The 11,646-nt window shown below is 44.4% G+C and overlaps 1 protein-coding gene across 3 annotated transcripts in view; it reads left to right on the forward strand.

The window, feature by feature from the left end:
* Positions 1-5,528, forward strand: part of ZNF831 (zinc finger protein 831) — a 98,809-nt gene extending 93,281 nt beyond the window's left edge. Inside the window, exons 6-7 of one of the 3 annotated variants that reach the window (XR_008998042.1) lie at positions 438-3,698; positions 5,274-5,528. Coding sequence is in view for 2 of the 3 variants with exons in the window: in XM_057503120.1 (XP_057359103.1) it covers positions 438-1,277 (840 nt within the window). In the remaining variant the exon portion in view is untranslated. Of the gene's footprint in view, positions 1-437; positions 4,362-5,273 lie in introns of those variants that run through there. The other 2 variants (XM_057503121.1, XM_057503120.1) reach the window with 2 other exon arrangements.
* Positions 5,529-11,646: the final 6,118 nt, after the last annotated feature.

Below are 11,646 nucleotides of genomic sequence, written 5' to 3' on the forward strand. Positions count from 1 at the left end.
CTCACTGCCTGGCAGACTGTGAAAAACACAAAAATCCTAATCTAGACCACATTTTGAAAAATCCTAATCTGGAAAAATTTAAATGCATCGTGCTATGAAACAGCACGTCCGCCTCACGCACAGTGGGGACTAGAAATTGGGTGCTCAGAATGGGTTGGATAATTGAGCGGTTTGGTTTTTCACAAAACCGGATTAAAAACACATAGTAATCCCAGCAGCCTATTTTGTGGCCACAAGGAGTTTTATTAGAGTGAATGCACCAATTCGTTATTAATGGGAACTGACTGAGAACATCAGATTGAAGTGCAGGCTCGGTAAAGAATCATTAAGAACGCAAGGCCTGGTTTTCATTGAGGACCACGTTTCTGACCACAGGTTTCTTTGTACCAATGAACCTTTCTTTACCCCATTTTAATTTCCTTTGCCCTCTGTTGCAGGATATTTCTCCATCTGCCAGTGAGCATGGTGACTGTCGTCCTCAGAACTCTGCTGTCAGGCCAGGACTATCTCTGCAGTCTGACTCCCGTGTGACGATGGTCGATGACGGACTTCTACCCCAGGGCGAAGGCCTTGACGTGGGGTCACTGGACACTCAGCTGCCACCGTCCCAGGAGCAAGTCTCACCAGATCGCACACCGTGCATTTTCCCGGATGTTCGAGAGCCTCCTGCCTTTGAGTGCAAGGGAGCCTCTCTCCACCACGACGATACTGTCTCTGCAGCTGCCCTTTGTGCTTCGGGGGAGAGAGCAGGTCACACAGCCCTGGGAATTTGCAGGGCAGAGGCACAAGGCCATGGCTGGGTTGCAGGGGGGACTCTGACACAGAGATCCCGAGACAGAAAAGTTACAGCAGAGGGCATGTTAGCATCTGTCCTGCCAGGGAAATCTTCACCTGGGCAAAGGGTTTCAGGTTCGGTTTCATTGTTGTCAACTGGAAAAACTTATCTCGATATATCAGGTTCAGGACCAGGTTCAACTAGTTCACACCAGGAGGAAGACAGACATAAGACATTTTTTCTATCTGGGGGGCAGTATGGGTGTGGGGAGATGGCTGTCCCCTGCCTTCCTTTAGGAAATGATAGTGAGAAGTGTCATGGATCTGGACTAAATGCTCTAAAGGACTGTATGGTTCCTTCTACAGGGCAGACCACAGAATTTCCTGAGGCCCCTTCAAAAACCATCAAGAAGAGGAGTTTGGAAGGGATGAGAAAGCAGACGCGCGTGGAGCTCAGTGACTCCAGCAGCGATGATGAGGACCGGCTAGTGATAGAAATATGAAGCTTCCAGAGAAATATGGCGCCTGCCATTGGACTCTTGCTGCCTTGCAGCCAATGACAGCAAGCTGACAGGAGAACTGAGCTCTATTCTCAAAGCACCTATGGGTTAGGAAAGCCATTGTAGGGTTTTTCCAAGACGTCCCCAGGTCCTCCCCCAACCCAAGTTAGCCTCGCCATTCCCGAGGTTCCCTGGGTCATGTCCTCTGGTGTTCACCTGGCACCAGGTAGGGCAAAGGTGGCCAGGGAGCAAGTCCGGGAACTCGATACAGGGTGACTGTGGCTTGACTCCCAGCGTCATCCTCCGCCTGGTCCCCCGCTGCCTCATCCAGTAAAATAGCATTCACCGAGAAAGCCACACGTTTGTGAACAAGAGAACCCCACAGTGTCAAGGTGACGACTTCTTCCATTAGCAAGCTGAGTGCTTGCCTCAAAGGTGGTAAGATTACTGGGGTGACTGGGGTGGCCTGCAAAGGAGATGGGGTGTGAATTGGGCACCAAGATCCTTCTGTTCATTCTGGAGACAAAATCCAGATTCATTCAAAAACTGAAGCTTGGTTGTAAATATACTTCCAAATGCCTATGATTTGGTGAAATGTTGATTATCCTTAAACGTGACACAAATGGTCAATGCATATGTATGACCCAATGACACAAGCATGTACTGATCTTACCCCTGGTCACTTTTCTGTTGAGACCTCTGAAACCTTTGGCTTTTCCAGCTCTTGCAAAGGAACATTGTGTTAAAAGTTAATAGAACAGTCTCTGTAATGAGTCATTTTTTTTGAGGGGGAAAAAATTCACTTATTTTTCTCTGATTCTTTCTGTCATATTGTGCTCTGAGCAATTTCAATGAGAGGGTTACATTTTAGTAATCTCTACAGTTTAAATTGATGCCTGCTCACCGTGACGGGAACCTTTCAGATTTCCTCCAGAAGCTTCAAGGATACAAAACTAATTGGAGTTTTGACGCTGCTTTACATCTCAGTAATTTTATTTTGGGGGCTTGGTATTACTTTGCTGTCAAATTAAATCAGCCTCTGTCTTGTGCAAGGCAGAACAGCACAGATAAGATTCCCCAGTATTCCAAGCCCGTGTGCTCCTGTGCAGAAGAAAATAGCTGATCTACATCAGCCAACTCAGTGTGCAAAGGCTTGGATTCACTGCGTTCTTCTCCTTCTCCTTAAATACGAAAGGAAAAACCTAAAGAGATTCACACTGCTGCGTTTCAATGCAATTTTATACTTGTTTTTGGAATGATTTTGTACAGTTAGAAATGTATAGAGAGCTCTTTTGGCTAACGTTTGATGTTAATGATGCTCATATGACATCTTGTACTTCAAAGGCGAGGTGGCGATGCAAAACATCTCACACGTGTGGACACGCTTTCACATGCCCTTGCCTGTGACTAGGGATGGTCCAGTTTCAGGTATCTTCACATGAATTTTCCCATCTGAGGGTTGTTCATAGAAAACTTCAATATGAGACCACTTCCCCTGGTGACTTAGCCTATGCCTGTGGTCATTTCAGATGTGCTGGAAAATATCCAAGTGATTTCAAGTCCAGCCATGAAAAAACCCAAGAAGGGGGTCAAGGGACTGTAGGCATACCCTTGGTATACTTTATTATTATCATTATGTTTTTTGTCATGTACTTTTTAAACCAAACAAAACTGATGTGGTGATTATTTGACTTTGACTTATTCATGCCACTGTCAGGAAAGATGAGGTCTAGGAAAGTAGAGTCCTGGAGGGGATAAGAGTGAAGACCCAAACTGGTCCTTTGCTAGCTGGGAAATGGGCTGAGACACATGCCCTCTCTGTGCCTCAGTTTCTCTGACTGAGAATGAGAGGTGGACAAGCTGAGCCCTGATTCCCTCCAATCTTCCTCAAGAGTGGTTGAGCTGCCTGCCCTCTTCTTTCTATACAAGGGCTCAGTGGCTTGGCGCTCCCAGGGGAGGCTCCTGCCCACAGAAGTCTGGCTGGGACTGTGGGGACCTGAAGCATAAACACCTTCAGCCAATTATTGCCGTGAAGAATGTGAACTCAGAGAAGCTCCATCTAATGTTTTCCCATAGTTCCAGATTTTGATGGGGAAGGGGGTGCAGTCATCCAGTCTATAAATGTTGGCTCCTAACGCAAAAATTAAAAGCAAAACCAGATCACTTACGGGGTGAGTGGAACACAGCATGTCTGTAGGGCAGGCAAATGGGCTGCTTTGTTTTGGGCGGCACTGGTCGGGGGAGAAAACTAGATTCCAGATCTTTCGCTCCTGGGTGGCCGCTGGACTGTCAAGTGGATGGCTGTGCCTGAATCAGTGAGCCGCAGCTCCAGCGAGCACAGGCCTCGGGACGGCGGAAGAACCACCCCCGCCAGCTGCCGTATCGCCCTGGCAGAGCACGATTCCCTGTGTCTCTCTTACAGATGTGAGCAGATCGCCAGACCATCCTGTCTCAGCTGGTCGTTCAGCTAGTAGGTGGCAGTGTTTAGAAGTGCAACTTCCTTTATATCAACATGAATTCCTGAAAAGCTGTATTTCAGTGGATTAAAAAAAATAAAAATAAAAATGTATTTGGAATGAGCCTAGGGGAATTGGCTATTGAAAATCATCCTAAGGTAAAGATTTGTTTTTTTTTTAATGAAGACACTTTTTATAAAACAGCAATCTCTGATTTTATAAATCTTAATTTTCCTACGGGTTTTCTGAAAGCGGAATGTAATTATAGGGATACATTGTAAGGATAACATCAGCCACCTATAACCCAGTTTGGGTTACTGAAAATGAAATTTCTGTACTATCAATTCACAATTGCTGCAGTTTTCACTCTACAAGTATGTACTGTAAAATGATTACAGGAAAACAAATTTATTTTAGAGCTGGGAAAACTAGAGTTTAAAGATCAAGGATTTCCCTTCCTCCCTAGTGTTGTTAATTTTATTATAACTTCAGGTAAGGGTCTTAACCAACTGGTGCCTCAGCTTCTCCCACAGAGAATAACTTCAGAGATGCTGGCATGGACGAAGGTCAAGGGCATTTTGAATTCTTTGCTATCCTCTCAGGGCAAGGTGTACAGGGTGCCATGAACCATAGTGTTTTACTTCCCCCCTTGGCAACATATACTGTTAAGTGACTTTTAAAGTCACATGGTTTCTAAATCCTGAATCCTCCTGATTGGAAAGCATGATGGAGAATAACTCATCTGTCCTGTTAGGTTTAACTTGGAGGTTCTGGACAAAGCTAATATCCCTTTAACTCATAACCCAGAACCCAGTGGTTCATTGGTCAAGAGATTAAAAACAAAACAAAACAGGGGAAGGGTGCCCCTGGATTCTAATCAAAACTAGATCTAGTCTAATTCTAATCAAAATCCTGCCAATAACATGGTAGGTAACCAAGGGCAAGTTAAACATTTCCTTCCTAAAATCCCTCCTCTTGAGCTCACATGGGAAGAGTAGCCTTACGACTATGCACTGTGACCACAGTTCTTGGCATGAAAGATGAATGATTTGCAGCCTTATGCCAAAAAGTGTTTCCTTGCATTTACATTCATTACTTAGAATGATCACATTATTCATTTTTTTCCCAGCATAGAAATTTGCATTTTGCACAAAATTTGCCTGGTACAGCAGATTTTTATAGTTATAGAGACTGTCGTCAATACCAGAATGTGCTGCTGCTCAACTCCCTGGACATAATTTAATATGATGAGGAGAAAATGATCTGCCTGGATGTATGGTGATCATATTTCTACAACTGCAGCAAACAGAGCTTGTGCATTTTTCCTCGCTTCAGTTGTGATTCCCATAGTTCTTGTGAAGGAGACACTGGCTTTTGAAACAACACTACATTTCTCAGTACTTAGGTACAATTTCTTATCCTTATCTTTTAGAACTCATTAAATATAAGTGTCAGGATCCAAAAAATCTAGATTTGTACCCTGCACATTTCTTTTCACCCATGCTTTGTACTTATTTGAGAATATATATAATCCACTCTGAAGGAGTATTGGAAGATTTGAGCATATTGCTTTACCATTGTAAGAAGAAGAGCCAAGAAAAAGTGTCAAATTTGGTCACTTAGAGCCCTCAAGAGTGACTCACTATCTTTGAAATGCAGTCAACTGTTCAGAACTTACTACTCTATCAATTGTTCATAACCAGGGAAGCAATTGGCTTCCCGGTTGTTGGTTGACGTTTCTTTCCTCTTTATATGGTTAAATTATTTTGTTTGATAAAAATAAAACTGAAAATGGAAATGTCTTGTGTACTTTGTTCACTTTTAACCAAAACTACCACAAGTGATAGCCTGTACGTATTGGGTATCTAATTATTCCCAAGTATTGATCAGACGTCCTGTCCGCCATTTTAGTATCCCATTCCGCTCAACAAAAGGATTAGGTAACAGCAAATCACATTTTTTTTGGTGCTGTTTCCTTTTCCCATGTGTCTCACTTGTCATTGTCCACCAAACACTTAGAAATGTGTTTTTAAATTCTTAAATGTTGCTACACTTTGAAGCCACCTAGGGCATTACCATAGTGCAATAATCAAAAACTTTTCCCCTTAGAATTCTTGGATACTTAATGTAATTCATTAATAGAGAAAACATTCTGAGTCAAAATAATACCTCCTTATGAAGAAAATTCATATATTCTTTGCAATAATAAGTAGGCTTATTGTACATAAAACACAATATTATTCTTCCATGTCTGTACCTCTTGAAGCTACTTGATATCGATGGAGGCATGAGGCACTGGGAGAAAAAGTGAGAATGGGAATATGGAAGGAGTAGATATGCTTACTGATGGATCTTAATAGCTTTTTTGCTAAATTAATCCACTAATCCCAAACTTGCCATTTGAGAACCGTCTTAATACTTTTTGCTGTATGTGTCCACATGTGGGTATATTGCTTACTTAATAATTTTAGTTAAATAATCTCTGCCTTCCAGAAGCAAGTACGTTCATGAGTAATAATGTCTGTGGAATCTCAGCTGTAATTTGGTAGTTACGCATATTTTCTGACATGCGTTAAACTACAACTACTAAAAATGACCTATCCGTGTACCAGTTGCATACCATGTTCATACCCCTCTTGTACTTCCCCAACCCTGGGGAAACCCTGAGTGGGTCTAACAGGTACACGCATTATGAGTTCCTCTCATTATTCTTGTTCCTGTTAAGCATAGCTCTCTCCCCATTTTGTGTCCAAGCCAATAGAACTTGTGACCACAAGTAGAATTGTAGGTTTATCAAATACATTTCTTCGGTCACACTTGACAGTTGAGTAATTAATGTTCCAAGTCAAAAGATGACCCCATCTTTTGACTCAAAGGAATAATCATATAATGTCCTCGTATAAGTGTGTACTTTTGCTCTGGTGTTTTGTTGGCTGGTTGGAGAGTGCGAAGTGATACAGAGGAAAGCATAGCTAGGGATTCACTCCGTTACCACATCAGTTTGCTGAAAGACCTGCTTTCATGTTTTAGGGTTTGAAGCAAATGGATGTGGCTGCGCTGGCAACCATGGGGGGAGCAACTTCCCGGTCTCCTTGGCAACAGCCTGTTGATTTTTGAGCTGCAAATGCAGAAGGCCTTGCTCTCTGGCATCTGGGACCTGTCTCCAGCTGTGACAGACATTTGCTGTCAGTCTCCCTCAGCTTCTGCCAGAGACAAATTTGACCCCCTTTACTACTGAGTATCAGTATCTGGGATTAGTCTGTATGATTTTTGCCCGGAAGTAGGCGAATTGTTTTTCTGCATCAGTGACTGAGTAAACGAGTTCCTGCAGGGAATTGGTGGCTCTGCATGTGGGACGTTTTGGGCAGAGTGGTGCAGCCTTGTCTCTGGAAAGAGCAGAGATCTGGTTGTCTTCTACCAGTACATTGTGTGAAACACGGAATCATGCGGCAGAAAGGAGGCCTTTTGACTTCATTACAGAGGGAAGGCCAGATGTCCAGGCTGGCTTTTCCTATAAGCTGGTGTTCCAGCCAATGTGTTTGCCCTGAGCACCACCCCCAACACACACACACACACACACACACACACACACACACGCCATACAATGACCTACTCAAAAAGTCCTCTTTTTAAAGAACTGAGGGCCGTGGGGCCAGTGAACTAGGAAATGAGACAGCCGTACATAGGGCCCAAGAGGAATCTCCCTGGAGTAGGGCCTGTGGTGACTTCAACCCAGTGTTCCTAGCAGCTGGAGCAGTACCTACCTCATAGCGGGTTTAACGCACATCTGTTAGTAAGCCAATGGAAATGCCTTACTGGGAATCAGGAAGAGCAAAGAAAGATTCTAAGATGCAATTCATAGTAACCTCTTTGCTCATGAAGATCTACCATGTGACCAGAGATGAACAAAGACACCCGGACAAGGTTCTGTCTGCCAGTGGGAAGATTTAGCAACAATTTCCCATTACTCACTCCATCCACTTCATTCAGCCAATATTTACTGAGGGCTTGAGTATATAGAAGGCTCATAAGGATAAAGGAATAAAAAATGCATCTAGGATCCACGGAACTTTTATTTGGGGGAGGGAATCCCAATTCATGAACCAACCAGGCAAACAAATACATAAACACTGTAATATCAGATGTTGCTAAGAACTGACAACGCTAAGAGGAAAAGCTTAGGAAGTTGATCTAACCCTACATCAAAACACTTAATGAAAATAATCATTTTTATTTTATTGTCCTCAGTAGAGACGAAGAAATCATTCTGTGCATTAAGACCCATCTTTTCTGCTTCATGCCAACAACTCCAATTCTTCTCACGTGGAGCAAAGAACGTTGCAGGAGGAGAGAGTGTGCTTACCATTTTTCTCATTGTCTCAGTAGCTTCCATTCCCATCAGCAAACCTTCCCTCCACCTGAGCAGGCCAACGTGGGTCTACCTGCACTAACACATTCGTTTCCAGGTAGCTCAGCTTGCGGGGAATGAGTGCCTCTGGGATCCCACAGTGGCGCTCTGTAGACCCGATTTCCCTGAGAGAAACAATCAGATATGTGATATTGATATTCTCAACTTGGGGTTTTCTCAGGAAAAGTTAAGAGATGACCCTTAAAGGCAGTAGTCCTCAAAAGGGGTGGTTTTACCTCCCAGGGGACACTGGACAATGTCTAAAGACAGTTTCGATTTCACACCTTGGGTGAGAGGTGCTACTGGTGTCAATATGCAGAGGTCAGGGATGCTCTTATAACACACAGGACGGGGGGTGTCCAGTCCGCAACGCAAGCAGTGCTGAGGCTGAGAAACGCCGGGCAGAGGAGCTGAGCTCACGGTGCAGAGAGAGCACAGACCTGCCCAGTCCTCCCACTGACGGCGCAGGGGGAAGACTTGCTGTGGCAGGACCAGAAGCAGAGCCCAGGCTCCATATTCCCGGCCAGGGTGCTTTCCACAGCATCAGGCCTGAACTTCCACAGTTGCATTAAGACATGCTTCCAGACTCAACACACAGTAGACCATATACTGGTTATGGGTCAGTTGACCCCAAATCTCTCTTTTTTTTTTTTCACTTGTCATCCCACCTTGAGGAGAAAGAACCAGGACATGGGAAGGTAAGTGCATGTGAACAGATGTGTGAATTTCGAGTGGACATTCAGGAAATACATACAGATCAAAAGACAGGTCAGTGCAACCCAAATCCCCAGAGATACCATGGACCCCCCCCTCCCCTCCAGAGTCAAATGGAATGACAGAGAATGAAGGCTGACACGAGGCACCAGAAGCTTCTGGGTTTGACTGGATGCCTCAGTTGGCTGGTTTGCGGCTTCTTCCTTGTTCGGGGACACCGAGGACTGGAGGATTTTGTCCCTGCCTGAATCAGAGGCAAAGCAGAGAATGACACCAGGGCTTCAGCCCTGACATCCAACCTTCTTGCTGCGCCATGACCGTGCTCTGCCTCCAAAAATCCCCGCTGTGCTCCACTCTCCTCGCTAAGAGTACAAAGAACAATTTTATAGAGATTTTCCGCATCAGGGTTTGAAAATATCAATGGATTTCTGGTTAACGGAATTGCCCAGAAAATTAAATTATCTAGACCATCCCCTTCCCAAAATGTGCTAGTTAATCAAGGTTTGATTGTGTTTGTTTTGCAAAAAGAAAAAAAATAAAATAAAACTTCTCTCTTAAGACATTTAGACTCAAATAGAGGTGAGCAATGCCTATGTGGTCTCATAATTCATGCACTTGAGTTGCTGTTGTGTGAGCAATTTGGCAGCGATCAGAAGAGTAGACAAAGAAGATGTTAACAGCAAAAAAGACATCACCAGAAAGCCTTGGGAAGACAAACACTTCACATCTTCAATTATAAGACAACCTGATGCAGAAAGAGAATAAATTAATTTAAAAACCTCCTGCACAAAGAAAAATAATGGAAAAATACATCACAAGTAGTTATCCCTTTTGTGCTAAAACAAGTGATTTGAAGGAAATAACTGCATGGGGCTGAATGTGTTAGTCTTATTATCTTTTTCTGGTTTTAAATTCTTAAGGGAGAAACAGAGAACAAGAAAAAAAAGCAGCTTTCATTGTTTCAACAAACATTTATTGGGTATTTAGTATGTTGCCAGGCACCAGGCTACACTTTCTGTGACTTTTTTTCTACTTTGAAAATTACTTTCAATCATGTGAAAGAAACTTGAAGATGCCTCATTGCTGATTCCAACAGTGGTTCCAGAAAGGCCATTTCTTCTACGGTTTTTGCCAAAGCGGTTGTGGTTCAACTTAGAGGAGCTGCCAGGAATAGCACTTGGTCTTTTCCCTCCTGGGAACCTGAGTGTCAGAGGCTGGGTCCTCCCAGGCGCTGGGGGAGGTTTGCAGGGAGGTTTATGGGCCACTGAGGTTGGCTCTTCTTGGCAGCCAGGCCGAAACGGAGCTTGGTGAGCCAGAGGCGTTTTTGGGAGGGCTTTTGGGCTGATCCACACCTGCGCAAAGGAGACTTGGGAAGCAGGGGAGGCGGAGGGAGAGCCTGAGCCCTAATACAAGCCGTGGTGACAGCCTTGGCCAACCCATAGGGTGTGCTGGGCAAGCGGGATGACCTTGGGGGAGGTGGCTTTCTGCAGCTGAGAAAATCCCTGAAGGAAGCAACCCCTAAAGGCTGCCTGTTACGGCACTCCCAGCAGCGCCTGCCGACCCCCACTAGGGGCGCCTGGGGGCACATCGCAGAAGCTGCTAAGTGAGGCCCCACTCCGGCCCCCTCCCTCCCTTCCCAACAGATATGTATCGAGCATCTGCCATCTGCCAAGGAACAAGTCTGGTAGAGAAGATGTCATTAAACAAAATACTTACTTACAGGCTGACAAATGCTAAGAAGGGACCATACCAGGTGAGAAAAGAGAAAATTATTTGAGGGTATCAACAGAATTGGAGACCCTTTAAGCTGAACTCTGAGGGCTGGATTAGGGCAGAGAGGGGGACAATGTTCTAGGGGGAATTGGAGGACCTGGAAGGACAACGGTGTGGCCTGGGCACGGTGTGGGACAGTGGCCGGAGAGGCTGGGACGAGACTGCAGGGGGCTGGATCTGGAGAATTTTATAGGCAGAGTGAACGTATGCTTTTATCCTAAGCACCATGACCAAAATGTCCACAGCATGCTTGGCGACCTAGGAAAAAGGCTCTGGGACTGGAAAACTGGAAATTGGCTTAAAACACAAATATGCACTCCTGCCTGCAAGATTTGTATTGTTCTTGAGAATGGGAGGTACCAAAAATTAAAATAGCTTCTTTCAATGTGGCTCAAGGGGGAGTGTGCAGAGTTGCATGCAATTCCATACTGACCCATTTGGGTTTTTTCATCCCATTTAACCTGACCATTGTGATTTTTATAATGGCTCATCTAAATGGAATAACTAAGCTATAAAACAAAATACTTAAAGGCCCAGTCAACCGCAATATTAGAGAATGCAGCCCGTAAACCCTCTAATGAAGGAGTGGATGGCTTGAACTGCCTTGCAACTTTTGCAGTCATCTGGATGCAACAACGAAGGGAACAAGTCACTGTAACGTCCAGAAGATTCCAAATATGTGCCATCCAGTTTGGCTTTTACGGGGCTCAAGGGGGAAGCAGTTTGTCTTCTGACTTACACAGGCACAGAGTTTGAAGGAACTGGAATCTAATAACATTCCAGGAGCTTAGATTCATATTCAGAGTCTCTTTCTTTCTCTCCCTCATTCTCTCTTCACTCAGAGAGAATGGTGGAGAAGCATTTGAAAAACAAACCTATTTTTGGCTTGAGGAAGAACGGGCTGTAATGATTTGTGGCCCTCGCTCAGGATTCACTCAGGACGCCTCCCCACGGGGACTGCTTTGTTCAGCTCAGCAGTCTTAGTCCTTATTTAACATAGATTTAAAGTTTGAAAAGCTTA

The sequence above is a fragment of the Manis pentadactyla genome, chromosome 5 (genome assembly GCF_030020395.1).
Source record: "Manis pentadactyla isolate mManPen7 chromosome 5, mManPen7.hap1, whole genome shotgun sequence".
NCBI classification, from domain to species: Eukaryota; Metazoa; Chordata; class Mammalia; order Pholidota; family Manidae; genus Manis; species Manis pentadactyla.